The sequence below is a fragment of the Amblyraja radiata genome, chromosome 26, assembly GCF_010909765.2.
Source record: "Amblyraja radiata isolate CabotCenter1 chromosome 26, sAmbRad1.1.pri, whole genome shotgun sequence".
NCBI classification, from domain to species: domain Eukaryota; kingdom Metazoa; phylum Chordata; class Chondrichthyes; order Rajiformes; family Rajidae; genus Amblyraja; species Amblyraja radiata.
Genome location: NC_045981.1, coordinates 25115890 through 25143209, shown reverse-complemented (window position 1 = coordinate 25143209; position 27320 = coordinate 25115890). Strand labels below are relative to the sequence as shown.

The 27320-nt window shown below is 40.7% G+C and overlaps 1 protein-coding gene across 1 annotated transcript in view; it reads left to right on the top strand.

The window, feature by feature from the left end:
- tmem94 (transmembrane protein 94) overlaps positions 1-27320 on the top strand; it is a 90868-nt gene that overhangs the window by 54180 nt on the left and 9368 nt on the right. Inside the window, exons 23-28 of the mRNA XM_033044511.1 lie at positions 3784-3973; positions 17532-17609; positions 18747-18832; positions 21600-21681; positions 22811-22956; positions 27163-27257. Coding sequence (XP_032900402.1) covers positions 3784-3973; positions 17532-17609; positions 18747-18832; positions 21600-21681; positions 22811-22956; positions 27163-27257 — 677 coding nt within the window. The remainder of the gene's footprint in view (positions 1-3783; positions 3974-17531; positions 17610-18746; positions 18833-21599; positions 21682-22810; positions 22957-27162; positions 27258-27320) is intronic.

Below are 27320 nucleotides of genomic sequence, written 5' to 3'. Positions count from 1 at the left end.
CTGCTTGGATTAAACTCCATCTGCCATTTCTCCTCCCATTTCTGCAATAGATCTACATCCCGCTCTGTCTTCAGACGGACTCGTGAACTGTCTGCAACTCCTCCAACTTTGGTGTGATCAGCAAACTTTGTTAACAAACCTTCTACGTTTGCACAGGTCCCTGCAGAATTTCTCTGGTCACAGACATCCAGCCAGCATAACTTCCTTCCACCAAAACCCTGTCTTCTATGAATAAGCCAGTTCTGAATCCATACGACCAAGTCATCATGAACCCCACGCAACTTAATCTTCTGGATCAGCCTACCATGAGGACCTTATCAGAAGCCTTACTAAAATCCATGTACATAACATCCATTGCCCTACCTTCATCAATCTCCTTCGTCACCATCTCAAAAAACTGGATCAAGTAAGATACGACGTGCCCGATACATAACTTGCTGGCTATATCTAATCACCCCATTCTCTTCCAAACGGGAGTACGTACATAAATCTCCAATCAGGCCTTAGAGATTTTTCCACCCTAATGCTCTTCCAGAACCTCAGCACAGCTGATTTCTTTATCTCAAACTGCTCTAACATATTTGTATTATCCGCACTGATCTCATTGTCCTCCAGGTACATTTTGGTGAATATGGATGCAAAGTACAGATTTAGCCATCACCTACATCCTACGACGACCCGAAGCAGAGATACCCTCCTTTAACCTTGAGCGGTCCTTCCTTTTCCCTGGTCACCCTCTTGCTTTTAACATGTGTATTAAAATCCTTGGCAAATTATATTTATTGGCCCTTCTAATCACCCGTTTGAGTTTCCCACTTTATATTCCTCATAAGTAGAGCCAGGATTTTGCCATGAATGCCATAAGTGCCTATTCATGCCTTGTTTGATGATTTCAGAAAGATAATGCCTTTTTCACGATTGTGCCTAAATCAGCCTTTTTTTTGCCACTTTTTTTGCCATTTCAACGTAACTTACAAGAAAATTTACACTACGTGGGTGTTAAGTGGTGATTGGAAAGGTGTGCTTGGGAAAGGGTCCCGTCTTTGCAGACTAGAGTCATGCTTTAAGTAGGTGTGAAGTGGTGATTAGGGAGGTGTAGGTGGGGAAAGAGCTAGTTTTTTTCAAACTGAAGTCAGGCTGTGAGTAGGTGTGAAGTGTTGGTTGGGGATGGGGGTGTGGGGGTACCAGGGTTAACTTTCTGTTTATCGAAACTGCAGTAGAACTCGTTCAGGTCGTTGGTCAGCTGATGATTGTCCAAGGAAGGGGGGGGGGGGGGCGCCTCTTGTAGCTTATGATAACTTGCAAGCCCTTCCACACTGAAGGGTATTGCTGAGATCTTGCTCCTCAACTTCTCAGAGTACCTTTCCTTGGCAGCTCTGATTCCTCTTCTCGGCTTGTTCTTGGCCTGCCTGTAGAGATCTGCATTCCCGCTCCTGTGGGATCTACCCCTGCAAACGTCAAAATGCCTAAAGTCGAGTCAATGCCTTGTAAAAAACTGAACGATTTGGTCAGTGTAAGGGAGTGATATATTCTCTATAGACAACTGTGTGCTGATTTGCAAAGCATGTGAGAAAGCAGTGAATCAGGAGAAGAAATATTTAGTCTCCCAGCATGTACCGACAGCTAAACATAAGTCGGCGGCAGAGAAACTAGGTAGGAAATACGCAAGCTTGTCTCCTCACAACATTTACTGCTGGCTCCAGTCGCAAATTTGAGTTTTCGAGTGATCTGTGCAAAGCATTCATTGATGCTGGAATTCCACTGTGGAAATTGGAAAACAAATCTCTCAGAGGTTTTTTAGAGAAATACACAGAGGAACATATACCGAGCGAGTCATCATTACGGAAAAATTATGTTGACAGCAACTTCAACATTGTTGTGCAGAAAATTAGAGATGAAGTTGCACGCAACAAAATATGGATCTCAATAGATGAGCAACCGATGCTGTGGGGAGATATGTTGCCAATGTGGTCATCGGTACACTGGAGGCAGGTCAACCATCAAAGAAGTATTTGTTGACATCGGAAATATTGGAGAAGTCAAACAGCTCAACTATTGCTCAGTTGTTTACATCTTCACTTGCTGTACTTTGTCCAGAAGGTATAAAACACAAGAATGTTCATCTGTTTGTGACTGATGCAACTCCGCACATGAAAAAAGCTGCTTGTGCTCTTAAAGTTTTATTCCCCAAAATGTTGCATTTGACATGCTAAGCTCACGGACTCCATAGAATTGCCGAGCACTTACATAGCTTGTTCCAAATGTCGATCGCCTAGTTTCCAATGTCAAGACAATCTTCCTCAAAGCACCGTCACGTGTGCAATTGTTCAAGGAAATTGCACCTGAGATTCCGTTACCTTCTCAGCCTGTTTTGACTAGGTGGGGTACATGGCTTTCTGCTGTACTCAACTATGCTGCAAATTTTGAAAAGATAAAATAAATCGTCAACTGTTTTGAAGAAGAAGAATCTGCTGCAGTCAGGATCGTCAGTGAAATCATGCAGAAAAAGTACCTCCACTACAATCTTGTGTGTATTGCGTCCAATTTTGCAAACTTCCCACAAGCTATTACTTCCCTTGAGAAATGTGGTGAAATATTTGTGAATAACTTGCAGGTTTCCAACAAAGTAACTGACGATATTCGTAAAGTTCCTGGCGATGTAGGTAAAGACATACAAGGAAAATGTGAGAGTGATTTTAGCGAACAAAGATCTTGAAGAAATAGAAAACATAGCTAAAGTTCTCAAAGGTTGTTATGCACAAGATATCAACATGAATATAGAGTATGTAGCTTGTTTCGGGTATGCACCAGTGACCTCAGCTGGGGTTGAAAGAAGTTTTTCACATCTGAAGCGATATTCTGTCTGACAGACGGCATATTTTAACACCAGATTATTTTAAAGAAATGCTAATAATTATGTGCAACCAGGCAACTTTGGTCATTTAATGTAGTCTACCTTTATAATTATCATTTTTAACCATATTTTGGTGGTGGAGATAAATGCCTTTTTATGCCCTTTTGTCAATAAATGCCTTTTTCGTGCCTTTTTTGTAATTTTATTATGCCTTTTTGCCTGCCTATTTCAGAGATTTTTAGCGCCTGAAATCCTGGCTCTACTCATAAGCCTTGTCTGATGCCACCTTCTTAAATCTGGCATGCACTTCCTTTTCCATCCTGACCAATTTTACAATCTCTCCTCCTTATTGGAACATTCTGATCTTGCACTTTGATCAGCTGGCTCTATGAATTTGCCCAATAACAACTGCTCCCAATCTACGCTCCCTAACACCTATCTAATGACATAGTAATCTGCTTTACCCCAAGTAAATACCTTCTCCCAACACCCTGAACCATCCCTATTCAAAACAATCTTAAAACTTATGGAGTTGTGATCACTATCTCTATAAAATCAGTCACCTGTCCAGGTTTGTTTCCCAATACATATGGTTCCTCCTTGAGTTACACTATCCACATTTTGTTTAAGGAAATTTTCATGGATACACCTAACAAATTCTGCCAAATCGGTAACTTGCAATGTTATTCAATGTTCTTCTTTTTTGCAGCATTGTAAACTATCGTCAAATTATTCAGTAGGTACCAGCCATTAGATGAGGGAAATAAATTGAGAGAGAGAGTGACCTATTGTGACGAGTGATTTGTTACTGAATGATGGGCAATGGTGAACTACTGTGTGGCAGATGTGGGAACAACAAATTGGGTAGTCTTTTTTAAATATTTGGTGTTCATTTGCGATTTGTTTACTTAGTTTTTATTTATTGACAGTGTTGCAATGGATCCACTCTACCCATCCCGATGCTCCTGGGAGACCTTTGGCTACGCCACCAGTGCAAATGTTTCATTTGATTCCGATGAACTTTCCCCTCTGCAGTTATCTGGCCTCTTGAACAGCCTGCCTTGTTCCATTTTCTTTCACCATGAGGAAAGCATCAGCATCATCAAACTCATTGAACAGGTAGACATGTTTGATCAAGTTGCAATATAATCCCCTTTACACTGTCAATTCCAACCCCACGCCCTCTCCAGGTCCCTTGCCTTGGACACTCAGATTCACTGACATCAATTCTGAATTATGGTGTACTTATATTTTCCTGCCAGCCTCTTCCTATGATGCAATTGCATGTTTTAACTGTGAACAACTCCTTTCTCTGAGGTGCCGTTATAAAGTAGATTAGCGTTGGGATATCAAAAAAATACTTTTCAATATTTTTGTTCCTTTGTGCGACTTTATGCTGTTTTCTATTCTCATTAAATCTAATATTTTCCGAAAGGCTCCGCACAGCACATTTGCTGTATCAAATGTGCTGCTGACAGTGTATGCAAATTCTCTGAGATTACACATTCTCTGGGCAAGATGGCTGAACGACCTAGAGAATGACTGTGAAATATATTCAACATTTTCCATTTTTACCTTTTTTAGTTTGGGTCAGACAGCATCTTTGGAGGGAGAAATAGGGTTAAAATGCCCCGTTGATTACTTTTAACCACAAATTTTGATAAAAGGTTATTGATCTGAAGTATTAATATTTTTATTTTATTTTTTTTAGATGTTTTTATTAAGGACAGTGCATATTTATAAACATTTGCATGCAATACGCAAGATTATAGCTATAGGCTAATTTCCATCTGTAGTCCCTCTGGTAAACCAGGTTAACACATCACAACACATTCAATAAGAAAAGAATCAAAACAAAACAAAAGACAAACAAAAAACATAACAAAACAGACAATAAAGTTAAAAAGTAACAATAAAAGACTGCCAGATGATTATATTACGGTTGATTATGAATACAGGTTTTATTTTCCAGTAACCATTTTTTGAGTTGTTTTGTAAATGTGATGGTTGGCAGATCCCGTATGAAGCAGGGGATCGCGTTCCAGGTATGCGACGCTCTAGGACAACACAATCACCCCTGGATGCTGCTCTTGTCGACCTATTTATGTTCTTCTTTATAAATTCTTTTAACAGAGGTGGGGCTAGTCCATGGATGATTTTATAAACTAAAATTGAGTCTGAATAATTTATTACATTTTCCCAGCTCAGCAGATCAAATTTTTTAAGGATGCTGCAGTGATGGTACATTCTGGGCTTTTTATCAAGAGTTTTTAAGGCTTGTTTGTAAGCAATTTCAACAGGCTTTATCGTGGACTTACATGCCAATGACCAAGTCGTTATACCGTAGGTCATGTATGGCATAATCATAGCATTAAAATATAATTTAGCCGAATCAGTAGTTAAATTATTCTTAATATATCTAAAATTGGACAAATTAAATTTAATTAAATTCACTGTTCTTTTTACCTGTTGTTTAAAACCGAGCTGTGAGTCAATCACGATTCCTAAATATTTAAACTCCTTTACAATTTTAAGTTTTGTTCCATGAACAAACACATCCGGATCTGCATCTGTACTTGCCTTTTTGGAGAAAAACATACAGACAGTCTTTGACAAATTTAGATGCAAATCAGAAAACTGCAACCAGTTTGACACATTAATCATAGCAGCTGATAGATCGTGTGCAGTTTGATGTCTGCTTTTGGCATGTACATACACAACTGCATCGTCAGCATACATCTGGCAAGTCACATTTAATGGACAGCTACTTGGTAAATCATTAATGTACAGACTGAATAATAACGGTCCCAAGATTGACCCTTGAGGTACACCAAGAGGGTTTTTAGAAGTTGCAGATTTACTGTTATGCACTCTAACACATTGTTCTCTCTGTACCATATATGACTCAATCCATTTCATCGTGCTCAAAGAGAGGTTAAAATAGGACAGTTTGGTCATCAAGATCTGATGGTTCACAGTATCAAAGGCTTTTTGTAAATCAAGAAAAACAGCTCCTATAACACCACCTGCATCAATTTTGGACTTCATATTTTCCAAAAGGAAGCAAAGTGCCATCTCAGTGGAGTGATATTTTCTGAAGCCAAACTGCATTGGGTTTAGGGTATATGGACTATTGTTTAAATGTTTCTCTCTGCTGATGCTGCCAAACTTGAGTATTTCCAGTATTTTATTTCAGCTATTTCAAGGATAACGAGGGATAAAATTGGTCCATTAGAGAGTCATAGTGGACAGCTATCTGCAGAGCCAAAAGAGATGGGGGAGATATTGAACAATTTATTTTCTTCGGTATTCACCAAGGAGAAGGATATTGAATTATGTGAGGCAAGGGAAACAAGTAGAGTAGCTATGGAAACTATGAGATTCAAAGAAGAGGAAGTACTGACACTTTTGAAAAATATAAAAGTGGATAAGTCTCCAGGTCCGGACAGGATATTCCCTAGGACATTGAGGGAAGTTAGTGTAGAAATAGCAGGGGCTATGACAGAAATATTTCAAATGTCATTAGAAACGGGAATAGTGCCGGAGGATTGGCATACTGCGCATGTTGTTCCATTGTTTAAAAAGGGTTCTAAGAGTAAACCTAACAATTATAGACCTGTTAGTTTGACGTCAGTGGTGGGCAAATTAATGGAAAGGATACTTAGAGATAATATATATATAAGCTTCTGGATAAACAGGGTCTGATTAGGAACAGTCAACATGGATTTATGCCTGGAAGGTCATGTTTGACTAATCTTCTTGAATTTTTTGAAGAGGTTACTCGGGAAATTGATGAGGGTAAAGCAGTGGATGTTGTATATATGGACTTCAGTAAGGCCTTTGACAAGGTTCCCCATGGAAGGTTGGTTAAGAAGGTTCAATTGTTGGGTATTAATGGTGGAGTAGCAAGATGGATTCAACAGTGGCTGAATGGGAGATGCCAGAGAGTAATGGTGGATGGCTGCTTGTCAGGTTGGAGGCCAGTGACTAGTGGGGTGCCACAGGGATCTGTGTTGGGTCCACTGTTGTTTGTCATGTACATCAATGATCTGGATAATGGTGTGGTAAATTGGATTAGTAAGTATGCAGATGATACTAAGATAGGTGGTGTTGTGGATAATGAAGTAGATTTTCAAAGTCTACAGAGAGATTTAGGCCATTTGGAAGAGTGGGCTGAAAGATGGCAGATGGAGTTTAATGCTGATAAGTGTGAGGTGCTACAACTTGGCAGGACAAATCAAAATAGGACGTACATGGTAAATGGTAGTGAATTGAGGAATGCAGTTGAACAGAGGGATCTAGGAATAACTGTGCACAGTTCCCTGAAGGTGGAGTCTCATGTAGATAGGGTGGTAAAGAAAGCTTTTGGTGTGCTGGCCTTTATAAATCAGAGCATTGAGTATAGAAGTTGGGATGCAATGTTAAAATTGTACAAGGCATTGGTGAGGCCAATTCTGGAGTATGGTGTACAATTTTGGTCGCCTAATTAGAGGAAGGATGTCAACAAAATAGAGAGAGTACAGAGGAGATTTACTAGAATGTTGCCTGGGTTTCAGCAACTAAGTTACAGAGAAAGGTTGAACAAGTTAAGTCTTTATTCTTTGGAGCGCAGAAGGTTAAGGGGGGACTTGATAGAGGTGTTTAAAATGATGAGAGGGATAGACAGAGTTGACGTGGATAAGCTTTTCCCACTGAGAGTAGGGAAGATTCAAACAAGAGGACATGACTTGAGAATTAAGGGACAGAAGTTTAGGGGTAACATGAGGGGGAACTTCTTTACTCAGAGAGTGGTGGCTGTGTGGAATGAGCTTCCAGTGGAGGTGATGGAGGCAGGTTCGATTTTATCATTTAAAAATAAATTGGATAGTTATATGGACTGGAAAGGAATGGAGGGTTATGGTCTGAGTGCAGGTAGATGTGACTAGGGGAGAATAAGTGTTCGGCACGGACTAGAAGGTCCGAGATGGCCTGTTTCCGTGCAGTAATTGTTATATGGTTATATAAATATGCTATATTTTGCTTTTGAGTAAATAAAGTTGATTTTCTTCATTAAAGAGCCATAATTACTGCTAAAAGAGATCAAGATAAGATTGAGGGTGATCTAATCATGTTATATTTTGTGTATGCATGTTTTGTGTCTATGGTGTTTAAGGATTTTGGGGTGTAAAACGTATAGGCCAAATCTTTGGGTGCAGTTATTGATACGATTTTTAAATTATAGCACGAGGAACTGAATTAGGCCTATAGGCCCCTTGAACCTACCCACAAAATGATAATGGAAATCTACAGCACCCATTTCCACATCCACTCTTGCCCTACATCCTGGAACAACTGGAGGTTTTTGATGGAGGGAGATTAAGGTTTTAAGGGATGTCTAAAATAAAACAGTCAAATCTTTACTCAGAGAGTGGTAGCGGTGTGGAATGAGCTTCCAGTGGAAGTGGTGGAGGCAGGTTTGTTGGTATCATTTAAAAATAAATTGGATAGGCATATGGATGAGAAGGGAATGGAGGGTTATGGTATGAGTGCAGGCAGGTGGGACTAAGGGAAAAAAGTTGTTCGGCACGGACTTGTAGGGCCGAGATGGCCTGTTTCCGTGCTGTAATTGTTATATGGTTATATGGTTAAATGACTTTTGAGGTGCCAATCGCTCAATATCAGATTACATAGTGTGGCAGGTCAGATGTGTCTGAATTGTCTCCTCAGATTCTGAGGATCCTACTTCTAATTAATTTGCATGCAGTGTTGTACATTCATTACATATTAAGAGTAAAAACTGCAATGTTCTCCTGACTTGTGTTGTGGTTAAAAATAGAAAATAGGAAAAAAACTGGACCAGTCATTCTTGAATGGTTAATCCATTTGTGAAAAGAATGCGACTCCTTAATAGCCAAAAGTCAAGCATTTAAAAAATTGTAACATGATAATCTCAGCAAGAAATGTGTAAAATGTAATCAAATGGCAGCATTGCATTTACTGCCACGGGTGCTGAATTTAAATCCAGAGTGCTGCACTTAAATTCCCAAAATAAACACATTGGAAGGCACCAATTAAATACTGTAGTGAAACCTTTCATACTAATAAACAACATTTGACGGTGCTGTTTGCTGTACTTGCCTGCAGGTCTATGTTGGCGTTTATGCTTCCTTTGGCCCACTGCTAATCGCATCAGTGATTTTCTATTACTTTGTCCTCCTTGCACTTATCTAGTTTCCCCTTTAACATATTTATGCTCTTTGCCTCATCCATTTAATATGGTAGTGGGTTTCACACTTGAATTGCAATTCAAATAGAGTCATTTGGGTGGTTCCCTGGTTTTTACATTATTACTGCCTTTAGATTCAGCTGGCTGGATGGTTCTGTGACAATTTTTAAGTGTGCTCTGCAACAGCATTGCCTAGATGCAACTGCAGAGCATCATGTGCCTGTGAGATGTTCATTACAGGTGTTCATTAAAGGCCCAACCTTTGCCCTCGACTCGTGCTCGCAGCATGGTCGACACGAGGTCGTAGGAGGTCTTCGTAACTCTCCTTCAAGCTCGAGAGTGGTCTCCACGTACTCGAGACCTCAGCTAGGTCGCGACGTTTTTATCAACATGTTTAAAAAATACCCGTGAGTAAAAAGAGGTCGCCATGGAAAAAATGGATACTTTTTTTACTCGTGGGTTACATAGAAACATAGAAACATAGAAAGTAGGTGCGAGAGTAGACCACCAGGTCCGTCGAGCCCGCACCGCCATTCGCTCATGGCTGAACACTAAACAGACACACTTACCCACAAACAGTAGACACAAGACACAGAACACAAGACACTACCCTCCCCTTTATACCGCTATCACCCCTCTCCACCCCAAGAACCTCGCGATCTCCTGGGGGAGGCAAAAAACCGGATAAAAACCCAGGTCCAATTCGGGAAAAAAATCCGGGAAATTCCTCTCCGACCCCAATCCAGGCGATCGACACTTGTCCAGGAGATCACTCAGGTCTTACTATACTAACCATACCTAGGTCCATATCCCTGCCCTCTCCCCGTAGCCCCTTATCCCCTTGGCAGCTAAAAAACCATCTATTTTAGTCTTAAATATATTTAAAGTTTCTGCTTCCACTGCTCCCTGGGGCAGTGAATTCCATAAATTAACCACCCTCTGGGTGAAGAAGTTCTTCCTCATCTCAGTTTTAAAAGAGCCCCCCCTTATTCTGCAACTATGTCCCCTAGTTCTAGTTTCCCCGATCATTGGGAACATCCTCGGTGCATCCACCCGATCAAGGCCCCTCACGATCTTATATGTTTCAATGAGATCGCCTCTCATTCTTCTAAACTCCAAAGAGTAGAGTTCCAGCCTACTTAACCTTTCCTCATATGTCAATCCCCTCATTGCAGGAATTAATCTTGTAAACCTTCGCTGCACTGCCTCCAGGGCTAGTACATCCTTTCTTAAGTATGGACCCCAGAACTGTACACAGTATTCCAAATGTGGTCTCACTAATACTGTGTACAGCTGCAGCAAGACCTCCGTGTTTTTATACTCAATCCCCCTAGCAATAAAGGCCAAAACTCCATTGGCCTTCCTGATTGCTTGCTGCACCTGCATACTAACTTTTAGTGATTCATGTACTAATACCCCTAGATCCCTTTGCGTTGCATTACAACGCAGCTCCTCCTCATTTAGAAAATAACTTGCCCTATCATTTTTTTTCCCAAAGTGAATGACTTCACATTTATTAGTATTAAATTTCATCTGCCAAGTTGTTGCCCACTCACCTAGCTTATCTATATCCTTTTGCAGACTCTTCCTATCCTCCTCATCCCCTACTTTTCCTCCCATTTTTGTATCGTCCGCATATTTTGATATATTACACTTGGTTCCCTCCTCCAAATCATTTATATAAATTGTGAACAACTGGGGTCCCAGCACCGACCCTTGCGGAACCCCGCTAGTTACCGGTTGCCATCCTGAGTATGAACCATTTATCCCCACTCTCTGCTTCCTATTTGTTAGCCAATCCTCTACCCATGCTAATATATTACCCCCAATCCCATAATTTTTTATTTTTAGCAATAGTCTCTTATGTGGCACCTTGTCAAAAGCCTTTTGGAAGTCCAAGTATACCACATCCACCGGTTCCCCTTTATCCACCCGGGTTGTTACTTCCTCAAAGAATTCGAGCAGATTCGTTAAACAGGACTTCCCCTTCACAAAACCATGCTGGTTCTGTCCGATGAAGTCATGTTTATCCAAGTGCCCCGTTAGTGTTTCTTTAATAATTGTCTCTAACATTTTACCCACCACCGATGTTAGACTAACCGGTCTATAGTTACCCGCCTTCTGTTTACTTCCTTTTTTAAATATAGGTGTTACATTGGCCATTTTCCAATCCACTGGGACCGTTCCTGCCTCCAGGGAGTTTTGGAAAATTATCACCAATGCATCCACAATCCCCACCGCTATCTCCCTCAAGACCCTTGGATGTAATCCATCAGGCCCAGGGGATTTATCCTCCTTCAGTCTCATTAATTTCCCTAATACCACCTCCTTGGTGATCTTAATAGTATTTAGCTCCTCCATTCCTACCGCCCCCTGTTTATCCAGCGTTGGAATATTTTTTGTGTCTTCTATGGTGAAGACTGATACAAAATACTCGTTTAATGCCTTTGCCATTTCCATGTTCCCCACCAACAACTCTCCAGTCTCACCCTCCAATGGACCAACGTTCACCTTAGCCACCCTTTTTCTTTTTATATAGCTATAAAAACTCTTACTATTAGTTTTTATGTTGTTCGCTAAATTCCTTTCATAGTCTATTTTCCCCGTCTTAATTAATCTCTTAGTTATTTTTTGCTGACCTTTAAATGCTTCCCAATCCTCTACCCTCCCACTATCTCTGGCTACCTTATATGCCCTTGCCTTCAGCCGAATACTATCCTTTATAGTTTTACTGAGCCATGGCTGACTGTTCTTACCCTTACCCCTTTTTTTCTTCATAGGAATAAATTTTTCTTGAAGGTTATACAGTATACCCTTAAACGTACACCACTGCTCATGTACCGTCTTATTCTTGAGTCTGCTATCCCAGTCAACTTTGATCAGCTCAGTCCTCATACCTTCATAATCCCCCTTATTTAGACTAAGCACCCTAGCCTGAGTTTCAACCTGCTCCCCTTCTATTTGAATATGGAATTCGACCATATTGTGGTCACTTGTTCCCAACGAGTCCCTAACTATGACATTTTTAATTAATCCTGCTTCATTACACAGGACCAGATCCAAGATTGCCTCCCCCCTTGTCGGTTCGGTGACATACTGTTCTAGGAACCCGTCTCTAATACATTCTATAAACTCTTCCTCTAGTCTACCCTGCCCAGTTTGGTTTGCCCAATTAATATGAAAATTGAAGTCCCCCATGATTACAGCAGTTCCCTTTTTACATGCGTCAACTATTTGCAGATTTATGTTCTGACTAACAGCGTCACAGCTATTTGGAGGTCTATAAATTACACCCACTAGTGTTTTTTTCCCCTTATTATTCTCTATCTGTACCCAAGCTGTTTCACTATCCTGATCCTTCAACGCAATATCCTTCCTCTCTATTGCCGTTATTCCCTCCCTTATTAAAAGGGCCACCCCTCCTCCCTTTCTTTCCTGTCTATCTTTCCTAATTGTCGAGTACCCCTCTATATTTAACTCCCAGTCCTGATCTCCTTGCAGCCATGTCTCCGTAATGGCCACGATATCATAACTATATATACTTAATTGCACCGTTAATTCATTTATCTTATTACGAATACTCCGTGCATTTAGATAAAGCACTTTCAGATGATTTTTACTACCCTTCCTTTCCGTTTTTGCCCCTTTTACATCTAGATCTTTATCTTCACAAATTCTGTCTCCTGTCACATTTTGAATTTCCGCTTCCCCACTGATACCCTGCTCTATTTCCTCTACCCCTGCTGTTATTACCCCCCTTGATACCTCCCCCCCGCTACTTAGTTTAAAGACCTCTCTACTGCCCTAGTTATATGATTTGCCAGGACCCCAGTCCCAGCACCGTTCAGGTGAAGTCCGTCCTTACAGAACAGATCCCCCCTGTCCCAGTACTGGTGCCAGTGGCCCAAGAAACCAAACCCATTATTCCCACACCAGTCTTTGAGCCACGCATTTAGCTTTTTAATTTTACGTACCCTCGCCGATTTGGCCCGTGGCTCAGGTAGCAATCCGGAGATCAGTACCCTCGAGGTTCTGCTTTTTAATTTATTCCCTAACTGCTCAAACTCCTTCAGCAGATCCTCCTTCCTCGTCCTTCCTATGTCATTGGTCCCCACATGGACCACGACCACTGGATCCTCCCCCTCCCTCTGCAAATTTCTCTCCAGCATCGCAGAGATATCCTTAACCCTAGCACCGGGTAGGCAACACAGCCTTCGGGACATGTTCTGCTGGCCGCAGAGAACCTTATCTACCCCCCGAATAATACTATCCCCTATCACTACGGCATTTCTTCTAACTCCCCCCTCTTGAATGGCCTCCTGATCCACGGTGCTGCAGCCAGGTTGCTCATCCCTCCCACAGCCCCTGATCCCGTCCTTACATTGAGTAAGTGCCTCGGTCATGCTCGTCAGGGACAAGGGCTGTGGCTCCTGCCGCATCTCCTCCTGGTTCCCCCTACCTGCCTCGCTTATGGCCACACCTTCCTTTCCTTGCTCACTGCCTACTGAATTAGTTAAACTGGTCGGTGTGACCATCCCCTGGCACAAAACATCCAGGTAATACTCCCCCTCCCTGATGTACCGCAGCGTATGAAGTTGGGTCTCCAGCTCATCAATGCGGAGCTGGAGTTCCTCTAGCCTCAAACACTTACTGCAGCTGTAGGGATCTTCTACATCAATGGTGTCGACAAATTCCCACATCTCGCAGTATTGGCACATCTCCTGACCGCCCATCTTATATAGGTAATTAACTGGTCCTGTTTAAGAATCCCCTACTGTATTGATACACCCCTTATTTATATAATCCTACCTCCTATAAATGGGAAAGTACTCACCCCAGCCGTAAATTACCTACTGGTTTGGCTGTCTAGTGGTAATTCCGTCCGCTCTTCCTGTCTGGTCCAATGCTCCCTTGCAGTGCGAGGCAAACCTCTTTGCCTCTGTTAGTCTCTGTTAGTCTCTCGAGCCGCGGCTCCGTCCGTCCTCCCTCGGCGACAGCACCTGTGGCACCGCGGTCGTGACGTCCCTTCCGTTCCTGCAGAGCCTTCCTGTCCTGGGCGGAGTCTGGTTTAATCATATTAGGTCGTAGTAGGTCGGCATGTTATTCGTAGGTAATCGAGGGTAGTCGAAGGTAGTCGTAGATAGTCTTCATCATAGTCGAAGGAGATTGACGGAGGTCGTCTTCACTTTCCACTATTTGTTGTCCAATTTTCCCAAAGTTAGTCGTAGCTAGTCGAAGCTGGTCTTCAACATAGTCGAAGGAGGTCTTCAACATGTCATTTTTTCAACCTCTTCTAATCTCGTCAAATAGGTCGCCCAAGTGGGACAGCCCCTTTAAATGTTCATTACAAAGAATCATTGGATAGTATTTTGAGAGTAGCTGTGATATCACAGCTTCCTTAATAGAGCCATTGGTGAGATTAAGGATGTCAAAGAAGGTGGCAAATTGACTACCCACCTTGCTACATCAATCATTGAATAGAATCCTCATGCTCATTGCCTTCAGAAGTTTGACCTAATATTTTTTATGATCAAGGGGTTATCAGTTGCAAACTCAAACTGCTGGAGCAGCCAATGTGAAGGCGGGGTTGTTCCATTTATTAGTAAACAACAGACCATTTATCAGCGCAATATCAATACTGTTTGCATTGTATACAAGTTTCCATGGGGATATATTCAAAGGGCTGTTCTCAAGAATGTGAGGAGGCTTCCATTTGAAAACCTATGACTTTAAAATATCCAATCACACTGATCAGTGTTGCCATCACTGCACAGAGAGTGTCATTGTGTCAATCGGGCACGATTGGTTAGATTTTCCTGGTGCCAAACTATCAGCTGGGACAGTTGTTTGGAAGCAAGCAAGGCGTTGGAGGGAATTTACATCAATGTTGATGTATGGGTAATCTTTAAAACATTTTTTTTTTAAATGCGGAATTAATAACAGTCATGGTTTTCCCTGAATTAAATTGCATATTCCACGGTATTCTGTAAAGTGAAGAATGTCCACTGTGCCAAAAATATATTTCTTTAGCTTAACCAATATTTGCAGATTATTTGTCTGGATGGTATCATAATTAACTCCAAAAAAAGGCAAAAAGTGCTTGAGTAACTCAGCGGGTCAGGCAGCATTTCTAGAGGACATGGATAGGTGACCTTGTGGTTCAGGGCCTTCAGTGTGAAATGTCACCTAGTTGTGTCCTCCACAGATGCTGCCTGACTCACTGTGTTACTCCAGTGCTTTGTGTAGTCTTCTTTCTGTAAACCAGCTTCGACTGTTCCTTGTGTTTCCATAATTAATCCCAATCCTGTTTGTACTCTGACCCCCACCACTCTCGACTTTCATCATGGGGACAGCAAGTGTCCTGGATGAGGGCAAGAATTGTAGCTAACTTTCCATCCATGGTTGAGGTGATTAGAGGATAGACATAGTTCCTTTTGAAAGAACCGTTGAGATCAGCTAATTCTGCAACAGACCTGGGCTTTGTCTTTATAATGCAATATCACAGCTCTATCAAGATTTATGTAAGAAGCTACTTGGATGGCTGTTCTAGTTATTTAATATTGCATACTAATATGTGCAGAGTCTACACCTGCTTTATAACCTATCATCAATTCAATGCACGATTCATACTGGATTAAAGAACTGTTCACTGCATTTTCCAAGATTATTGCTGAAGTGGTGCCCGTCCTAGTGATGATCCCACTGATGTTTGGTAACGGGATCCTCGAAGCACAGCATTCTGTCTAAATATATCCTGAGGTATTTTGGCTGATCAGCATTTTCAAGGTTAAAGATATTCATGTCACTTTGAGAAGTATTCGTCAAGAAGACATCCGATGAACCAAATTGAATCTGATATTTATATACAATCTCGGTAGCTGGTTGTCAGTCAGTTTATGCTGCGTACACCCCCAGAGACTGCCAGTCGTTAATCTGGGGAAAGCTAGAAATATATTGATGATATTTTTAAATTTCTAAAGTAGGATGTTAATTTTAGAACCAGGTCTCTGGAAAAAAATAAGTAGCAGTTACATTTTTATAACCATTTGGGTGTCTCAAACTCCATGGAAATCCCAATGGCTACAACAGACGAGGCCATTCAGCCCATCATATTTGCACTGGTTCTACCAGAACAACTCTCAGTTGCACCACCTTTGTCTCTAGCTCTTTGTGGGCTAGCAATTATTTATCCTCATCAATTATGTATGTAATTTGCTCTTGAAGGCCATAGTGGATCCTGCTTCCTCCTTGTCTGTAAGCAACGCATTCCAAGTTCTAACTACATGCTGTATAAAAATGGCTCTCCTTGTGTCTCTTTCCCTTTACAATTAGTCCACACGTGTCAAAAGATCAGCACCTTCACAATAGTAAACACCATGACCTCATCACTTCATCGAATCTCTTCCACCGCTCTCTCCAAGAAAACAGTCCCAGTCCTGATCTATCTATGTAGCCATTGTCCCCCATCCAGGAATCATTTTCGCTCACTGATTCTGGATGCTCCTGGTGCATAATATTTGCCTTTAAAGCCATCATACCTAACACCATTCCTGTTTGAAACTTCTGCAGACTTTCCTGGATGTGAGTTAAGAGGAGGTATTGAGAATGTTTCAATTTAATGTTGCTCTAAATGCACTCAATAATGCACTGGCTCACTGTGGAAGGCTTGATTGTAATAGCACGCAACAAAAAGCTTTTTACTGTACCTCGGAGCACGTGACCATAAACTAAACCATCTACTTAATTATGTGGTTTGAGGAATAAATGTTTGCTTGGACATTGGGGCATATTTCCCCATCTTCACAATTGACCTGCACTGATTGTTAGTCTATCTTCCTTTGCAAGAATGTAATATGATAAAGCTAATTTTGAGTGGACAGCATAAACAGAATCGGGAGATGATTCGATTTTGTAAGACTGGTTTGGTAGAATCACTGCTACTAATATTTCTTATGTGTGTTGGACAAGCATTCAGCCCACAATTTTGCACAATTTTCCTGTGTGTTGCCAGAGAGCAAGTATGCGTTCCATGAATCCATGAGTAGAAAACTGGTTCTCCTAATCTGAACTAATCTGGCTGTAATACACCAGTTCATCAGGCTAGGTTACTCAGTTGCCCAGTCACTACTTCTCAGACCAGTAGGAAATGAAGACATCGTTAAACAAAAAATAAATACTGTCCACACAACATGTGCTAGTATCCACATGTTTAGTTTGTGTATAATTTACAAAAGGCAAAGCAAAATTGAACATAACCATCCTACAGTTTAATTTAATTGTACAATTATGACTTTTAAAAGACATTTGGATGGATACATGGATAGGAATAGTTTAGAGATCTATGGGCCAAATGCAGGCAAGTGGGACTAGATCAGTATGCCAACTTGGTCGGTGTGGACCAAAGAGCCTGTTCCGTGCTGTATAGTTCCATGACTCAAACTCTAACTATGGTGTTCCCATTTTTTTCTACAGGCACGGCATACAGCATATGGAATCAGGAAATGCTTTCTGTTCCTCTTACAATGTCAGCTTACTCTTGTTTTCATACAGGTAGGAAAATATGTTTTTGTTTCCCTTTACATTTAACTAATGTGGGTAAGATCTTTACTTAAGTCTAAATACTTGTACAAAATTGTAAATATTATTCTACTCTAAACAGGGTTCAGTAATGAACCTTATCCCTACTCAACTCCTGACCTCCCAGTCCCCCCATTACTCTCCAATCTTAGTACCATTTGTTTCTAGGTGGATTCCTTCGCTCTCACTAGCTTATGCAATATGCAAAATCCTTTTCAAAGGATGTTTTACTTTGGATTTTGTAGTTGGATAGTAATGTAGCTCCTTATATGGATTATCTTTGTCTTAACTGATGCAGTTGGTACCCATTCCTATTAAAATGAGGGATTGCGCTGTTATGCTGTGAGCTGTTCTCTGACACCAATATAACTCTGGTGAAATCTTGCGAAAATCATTCACTGTTGTCTAAGCACAAGGGTATTTGCAGTGTTACCTACTTTTAATTGAATTTTGGGTGGCTCATCAGCAAGCATCTATCCGGCAGTTCATTGTTCTTTAATGTATTAAAAATATATTTTGATCACGCAATCTTGGAAATAATTGCATTTAGTTTGATTTGAGCTATTTTGCCTGTTAGAACCAGATGAAAGGCTCCCTGAGGTTCGTCACATGATTAAATTGCTTCAAACTTCAATGGTAGACCATGTCAATGTAATATTTCCACTTTAGAATTTTATCTCTAGATTAAACCCTTTTTATTCAGGTGGACCCAAGAACCTCTATCTTACACCTTAACTGCATGGCCATTTTTAATGTTTATCTTGACTGTTGAAGAGATGTTCAACTATGAGTTGAATATCCATTTAGCAGCTGATTCTCCTTGTTTAATTCTTCAGATCTTTCAGATTTCACTTGCTCAGTCACACTGTGCTTGCCTCTGAGATATTGAACACATTCTTGATCTGACGATCTAGGCATGTTGTTGGCTGTGTGTGTGTGTGAAATTGGGGCTTCAGAAGGGTAATGCTTGTCCCATGTGACTTGTATTGTCTGATGGATCATGTCATTATTGTAATAGTGCATTTGTCCTTAAAATGTTTACTGACTAATGTGGTTCTTAAAGACATGATGTCCCCCTTATTTAAACCAGTCTTTCTTGTATTTGAGCAGTTTCTGGCCTGTCTGGTTCAGCTCCCACCACCACTCGGCACCACCGATGTTCTCTGGCTGTCCTGCTTCTGCTACCCATTGCTCAGGTCGGTATATATGACACCTGACAGCAACAAATGCAAGGAGAAAGCTTTTGGTTTCCCTCATCAGATTGGAAATTACATTGATGTTCCTAATATGTAAATACATAATGTGGGTATAGAAATACTAATGAATGGATAATTAAAGCATCTATTCTGATCATGCAATCAGTCGTGTGCTACTTTGAAAGAGCTAAATAATTCCATTCTCCTGCCTTCTTTTCATAGCCCTGCCACATTTTACAGTCAAAGAACATGGAGGCATACATATTTGCCCTAGTTTGGCCCATATTCTTCTCACCCTTTCCTAACCATATACTTTTCCAAATGTCGTTTAAATGTTGTAGTTGCACCTGCTTCACCTATATCAGTCATGGAACTGTACAGCACGGAAATAAGCCCTACTTATCCATGCTTACCAAGTTGTCATACTGGGCTAATCCCATTTGCCTGCATGTGGCCCATAGCCCTCAAAATCCTTCCTATCCACATATCTGTCAACTGACTAATGTGCTGTACAAAGCAATGTGTTGTACAGACAACATTTTCATGCTTTACATTTTTCCAATTACCTTTAATTTGTTTTCTGCTTCTGTAAACAGTTTCTGCCTTTATATTATGTCAAAACTCTTTATGATGTGGAGCTCCTGTGCTAAATCTTCCTTTAACCTCCTGTGCTGGATGAGCAGAACCTCAGTATCTCAAGTCTCCTTGCAACCCCCCTAATTAGATCAACAATGTTTAATTCACGTTATGACTACTTATTAGTAAAGTACAACAGAAATACATGGACATATTAATTACGATTATCTGCCACTGGAAGGAGTGGATCATATATCCTCAGAAGCTCTTTGCATAATCAATCCATGTCAAGAGAATTGTGATCTTTTCATTAACCAGGTTGTTAGATTTTGCTACAGGCTTTGACTTGCTTTATTGATTACCAGTTTGTTAATGTATATTGGATTAAATGTTTCATTGGGCAATACCAGCAGAAAATAAGTGAAGTATTAAGATGTGGTTGTAATTCCTGGACAAAAAACAAGTACAGGTGCAACTCAGTAGGCCAGGCAGCAAAAGTACCCTATTATCGAAATCCTGCATTGATCCCTTTTTGTTTTCCTCGTGTTCCCATCAACTCCCCACAGATTCCACCACTCACCTGCATAGTTGGGGTAATTGTGCCTTTGGTAGAATGTGATGCGTGTTTGCACTGTAGCTATCCTCGCAGCGATCAGATCACTGGGTAATTGTGCTTAACTCTTCGTGTTAGTTTGACTCAAAACACCTCGGTCCCCCTCCATGTGATGTCACATCTCTTTCAGTGTGGAAGTTCCTCTTATTAGATCTTGTGTAAGAGAATTTGCCAAATCTTATATGCTCTTGAGTATTATTGACCAAAAACTGAGATACAATATACCTTGTGTAGGAAGGAAATCCAGGTGCAGGTTTACACTGAAGATAGACACAACATGCTGGAGTAACTCAGCGTGACAGGCAGCATCACTGGACAGAAGGAATGGGTGACTTTTCAGGTCGAGACCCTTCTTCAGACTGAGAGTCGGGGAGAGGGAAACTGGAGATATGGAAGGTGTGAAAACAGATCAAAGGAGACGATCAAGGAAATGTAGAATGGTTGATTGTTGGCTATGGGGAAGGTGACAACAAGGCATACAAACAGTAAAATTAATCAGGAGGACAGTGAAACTAGTCTGAGAATTAGGGTGGGGGACGGATGGCGAGAGAGGGCAAGCAGGGGTTACTAGAAGTTAGAGAAATCAAAATTCATACCTCTGGGTTGTAAGCTGCCCAAGCGAAATATTCCTCCAATTTGTGTTTGGCCACACTCTTACAGTGGAAGAGGCCCAGAACAGAAAGGTCAGTATGGGAATGGGAGGGCAGGTTAAAGTGTTTAGCAACTGGGAGATCGCATAGGCCTAGATGAATTGTGCGAAGGTGTTCAGCAAAACGATCGCTGAGTCTGCACTTGGTCTCGCCGATATATGAGAGTCCACACCTGGAACAGCGGATACAGTAGATGAGGTTGGAGGAGGAGGAGGTCTACAATATACCTTAATTAATTCCACTTTTGACAACCACAGGAAAGACAAGGAAAATAAAACTAGAATTATTAACCAGTGATGTGACGTTAGGTGACATATGACATGGGAAATGGAAGCAGGGGAAGGACATTCAGCCTCTGGTGCCTGCTTAGCCATTCTGTAATCCTTCACTTTCGCACCTGATGTCTTGATATTCATCTAAAATTCTACTAATATCTACTTGCCACAATCCTTTTGGGTGGGCAGTTGCAACAATTGACCATGATGTGGGGAAAGACATTCCCCTCATCCGGAGGGGATAACTTTTGATTTTCAGGTCCCCATGTACCCCAGCTAGGGGAAGCATCATGCCTACATCTGCATTGCCAAGCCCCATAAGAATTTTATATTTTGGTGTGATCATCTCTCGGTGTTCTCAATTTTTTTGTCGATTCTAGGATAGGAATGGGAAGTTTGAAAAATGGGTACTTTGCCAAATCCAAGAAGAAAACAAGAAGAAATGATCACGAAGAAGTGATTTGATCCGTTAACAGCCACATTTGTGGAATGGCACAAAATGGATGATGTTTCAAGTTCCAAATGTGCTAGGAATGCTTAAGTGAAAACAATAAATTTGTGAAAGTAAAGGTTGAACATCTTAGACAAATAAGCATGTTTTGAAAGGAGGTAATTAGACTGGTCTTTCATTATCAGTTTTGTTTTGTAATCAGTGCTGCCTTGTTGGGGAAGCCTCCAGACAGTTCGGTGATGACAGTAGCAACAGGAAAAAACTTTGTATCCATTCCAAAAAAGGTGAGACTCTATTCATTACTGCAATCTCTGTTTACACTTTTGTACTAAAGGACAAATCTTGAAAAAATATAAAAAATAAAGAAATGGTTCTGTAGTAGGCCATATTAAAGCAGTAATCTGTAATATATATGTATGGCTCTATAATCGGCAAAGTGCATGTCATGCTTTCATTCCAAATATAACAGTTTTAGTTCATTTCATGGAAATTAAATCACTTGATACAACATTTGCATTATGCACTGGCATGGGTGAATGGCCCCTTGTGTCTCTGGCCTTTTCTGGATATCCATACATGAATGTAGGTGGACCAATTAATGTCAGCAAATTGAGCAAAAGAGAGCTACCAAGAAACACACAAGATTATTGCATAGTTGTTAAATATGGGGGGGAAATTGCTACTGTTCTGTTTCATTTACAAACTTGAAAGATCATTCCACCCTAGACTTAGACTTTGCACATAATCAGCATTTAATTGGCGTCACACATAAAGTAAACACTAAACAATTGTATGCTGTCACAGTGAAAAATCGATTACTTTCAAAAGAAAGGAAAGAATCTTCATTAAAGCATTGATAGAAACATAGAAAATAGGTGCAGGAGTAGGCCATTCGGCCCTTCGAGCCTGCACCGCCATTCAATATGATCATGGCTGATCATCCAACCCAGTATCCTGTACCTGCCTTCTCTCCATACCCCCTGATCCCTTTAGCCACAAGGGCCACATCTAACTCCCTCTTAAATATAGCCAATGAACTGGCCTCAACTACCTTCTGCGGGAGAGAATTCCACAGATTCACCACTCTCTGTGTGAAAAATGTTTTCCTCATCTCGGTCCTAAAAGATTTCCCCTTTATCCTTAAACTGTGACCCCTTGTTCTGGACTTCCCCAACATCGGGAACAATCTTCCTGCATCTAGCCTGTCCAAACCCTTAAGGATTTTGTACGTTTCTATAAGATCCCCCCTCAATCTTCTAAATTCTAGCGAGTACAAACCGAGTCTATCCAGTCTTTCTTCATATGAAAGTCCCGACATCCCAGGAATGTCAGTTATGTCAGTGTTCGTAATGCTGAGACATCATTTCACCTGATATCCGATGTGATGGTATCATTCTGTGTTTCTTTCTGCAGACTCAGCAGCACTTCCTTGTGTGCTTCCTGATCAAGTTCAGCCTCACTGTTTTTGCCTACCTCGTTTGCTTTGGATTTATGCTGCAGGAGTTTTGTAATAAGTCTAGATCTTTGAATGTTACCAACTGCTTGTCAATAATGAACAGGTGAGTGTCCAAACCCCAACTCCAGGAGCAGGTCTGAATTTGGATAAAAAGCTTGCATTCCATCTTTTTTTAGTTTAGTTTTAGAGATCTGTCGTATATAACCTTAAAATCCCAAGGCACTTTACAGTCAATAGCCTTATTTAAGTTACAGTAATTTATTTAACTGCTGCAGCATTCCTCGCATCAAGTTGTATAAAATCATGAGAAGAATAAATCGGATAGATGCATAGAATCTCTTGCTCAGAGTAGGGGAATCGAGGACCTGAGATAGGCAACGTTTCGGGCGTTCATGGTGAAGGGGAAAATATTTAATAGGAATCCGAGGGGGTAACTTTTTCACACAAAGGGTGGTGGGTGTATGGACCAGGCTGCCAGAGGAGTTGGTTGAGGCTGGGACTATCCCAACATTTAAGAAACAGTTAGGCAAGTACATGGATAGGACACGTTTGGAGGGATATGGACCAAACGCATGCAGGTGGGATATGTTGGGCCGAAGGGCCTGTTTCAACAGTGTATCACTATGATTCTAAGTTGCGCATTGTTGAGTTCCTCCAAGCATCGATGTAACAATAAAAACTGAAATTGTTAGAATTTGTTGATTTTTACAGTTTTTGATTTTTACCAATGAGAATATGACGGAATTATCTATTTTAGGAGTGTCTGTTCAATTATTACATTTGGCCAGGGCACTGGTGGGGAGGAATGTTTCATTTTCAAGATAGTGCAGTGGGATCTTTTACATTTGCCTGAAACCAGATGTTTTAAATTTTTATTCACAAGACCACATCGTTTGACACTGCCTTGCTTGTCTGGGTTATGAAGTTGGATCTCTGGCAAATGTTTGGGAGTGACAACTTTTTGACTCTTTGATGATGCCACCTAATGAGTGGCTAAAGCCAACACTTGGGTCCTTTCTGAAGAATTCTAATGCTTTTTATCACAGGTGCTTTTGTAAATAAAACACCAATAAGTCTGTCAATTCTCCAATGCAAAATATGTTCCAAATTTGAAGTCAGAATTTTTTTTAAATGAATGGAAATAAATTACATACAAAGTCAATAAGCAAGCAGTAAATAATTTAGTTGTGGTGTCTCCAGCATTTTTGTGTACCTAATGTCAACATCAATGCTCCGGTTTGGCTAAGTCTTCAAATAGGGGTGAGGAGTATTTAAAGGCTTAGCATTGATGTTGACATTAGGTACACAAAAATGCTGGAGAAACTCTGCAGGTGCAGCAGCATCTATGGAGCGAAGGAAATAGGCAACGTTTCGGGCCGAAACCCTTCTTCAGACGTTGACATACCTGTTGTTCAGACATTGATGTTGACATACCTGTGCCACATTTACTACCGACAATTTTCAAAAGTATCATTGCAATTTGTCTTGTGGCTCCTGCTAGAGGTAGTTTATTAGAATGTTACATGGTTATCTAAAATCTCAGAACTCCGAGTCCAGACAAAACAAGTGAGAACAGCAAATGGCTGAACAGAAAATTCTCAGTGAATTGGCACATTGCGATTTAGAACAGTAGGAGAATGCTGTAAGAACACTGTCAAGTGGTATCCATCAATGTTTCAGGCCAGGACTGAAATGGAAATATAGCAGTACGTAGAAAATCAGTTGGAAATATGGGCGGGAGAAATGGCAAATTAAGTTTAATTGTACAAATGTGAGGTGTTGCATTTTAGGAGGTCAAATGCAAGAGGAAGGTTTACAGTAAATGACAGACTCCCTGGGAACATTTGATTTACAGATGGATCTTTGGGCACAAGTCCATATCAACCTGAAAATGGCAAAACATGGATTGGCAAATAATAAATACATACAGCATGCTTGCCTTCTTCAGATGTGACATTAAATATAAACGATGAAAGTCATATTGCAGTTGTATAACATTTTCAATTTGACCATGTTTGGAGTATTGTCTGCAGTTCTGGTCACCAATTCACAGGAAAGATGTGACGGCTTTGGAGGAATGTAGAAGAGGTTTGCTAGGATGCTGCCAGTGAATATTTACTATAAGGAGAGGTTGGACAAACTTTAATTATTTTTGCTGATGGGTCAGAGGCCTGACCTGATAGAAGTGTATAACATTTAGACTACATAGGGTAGATGGAGGTTTTTTTTTGCAGGGTAAGTGCCTGGAAAGGGCTGTCAGAGGTGGTGATAGAAGTAGATATAGCAAGGTTGAAGGTGCTTGTAGTCAGACAATGCACAAGCAGGGAATAAGGATATGGACCGTGCGATTTGTTAGATTGGTATCATGATCTGCATCAATGTGGTTGGCTGAAGGTCCTGTGGTATTGTTCTATGCAGAGGGGTGGGATAGACATTGATAGGTTGTAATTAGATGGGAAGGGGATGATGGTTAACTGGAGTAGGCGGGCAAGAGGCTGCTGGTATGGGTGATGGGAGGGCCCAGATGGGGAGGGGATGATGGAACCTGGTGAGGGGTGGGGGAAGGATGTCCAAGAAAGAGAAGGAAACTAGGAGGCGAGGCTAGTTTGTGTTGGTGGAGAGTACTTGGGGCATGCGTTAACTGACATTAGAATATTCAATGTTCATATTGGGTTGTTAAGCTACCTGAGCGGAATTAATTTTCTTACAATTTTGTGTAGTCTCTGTGTAGCAATGGGGAAGGTTGAGTTCTTTCAGCATTCTGTTTCCATTCTCAATTACTATCTGCAATCTCCTGTTTTCATATTGATTGTTGTTGGTGCTTTTTGTGAAATAAACAACTGTACCAGAATGAAAAATGTCTGAAGAACAGAATTGGAGTCAAAGCAATGATACACTGGGTAGTTCCACTTTAAGGCTAAGATAAATGTTGGTATTAAAGTAGACTTCAATCTGTTTCACAAATTTGTAACGTGCTGAGTTATTCCGTGCCTGTAGGGAGCATTAGTTGCAAACGTGATCTGTCTCTGTGATCAATGGATAGAACCTGATCTTGTGAGTGGTGTTAGATTTGCGTTCGGTTCAAGACATAAAGTAATATGAATGTACTTGGCAAAATTAAATGTGGGCTTTTGAGCTGACAAACGAGGTATACATTGTTTCATCAAATTACATATTGCCGCACATCTTTTAAATTCATCTGATCAGTTAGTTTGAGATACATCATTGATGGGCTGCTAACCATGCTTATTTATCTATTAATAGTTCAGTAAGTGACATTGAAACTGGATCAATTTTCTAACATGAAAATAATGATTCTCTACAAATGATACATCTTAATATTTTTCAAATGAACATTTATATCGTGCTTTGGCCCCATGGCTTCTTTTTACTGGTGATATTTCTTTTGCATAACTTTATTAGAAATTTTACTGCTTGCCTGACTTAAAATATCTCTAATTGTGGTATTGGAAAACCTGGTGTTATTCCAGTGACTATCCGTTGAGCCTTTGCCATTTGTACTGTGTACAATTGTCCCGTAGGTGGCACTATTTGTTATCGATGAGACGTTTGGTTGCGCTTAAAAAATTGTGGAGACTTTTTGTGTATTTATTTTACAACACAAATGGTGGATTTAGTATTTAACTAATGTGTTGAAGACTAAAAGTATAAAATAGTATTAAAACTAATGGTATGGGGAAAAACTACAAAGTGTAAGTCTACATCCTGTGATCTGTGCTGAAAAATCATTCTGAGGCAAAGCTTTATACAGTTTTCTTGATATTACCACTTTGTATTCCCAGCATATTACACAGCATTAGTAATGTTAGCAGCAGACAGAAGATTGATTGCATTGGGTCATAAGATCAGAAAGCAATGACATGTTTCCAATATTGAGTTAATTTCCAAGCAACATGTCACAACCATGAGCAATGTAAATAATATATCTGACCTGCACTACACAGACATTTCCAATTAAAAATGTCAACGGTGGAAGAGTTATGAATAAAGGGACTTTGTAGTTCACCATCCTCAAGGAACTGGGAATATATAATAGAAGCCAAAGTAGAAGCAGTTCTGGGATATAACATTCTGCAACTCGCATTATGGGGGGGACTTCAGATGATTTTGTTCCTGTATCTAAGGTTATCAATCTCAATTGTGTCCGTAGCAATTACTGTCAGTAGCAGGGGACACACAAACAAAGATGAAATCCTTGTTCTGCTGTTTCACACTTTCCCTGCATAGTGCAGTAGAGATGAGTGAAAGGCAATGCAACTATGGACTGATGGTGTGCTTGTTGTTCTAGTTCTGCAGAGGGAGCACCAATATGGTTTGACAAGTATTCTAACGGATTGTTGCTGGCTCAGAAGGTGATGGCCTGTTTCATTGTTCTACACACAGGTAATCATCAGCTAGCTTCTAGAGTCGATGACTGCTCGGAATTATTGTGATTATCAGAGGCGT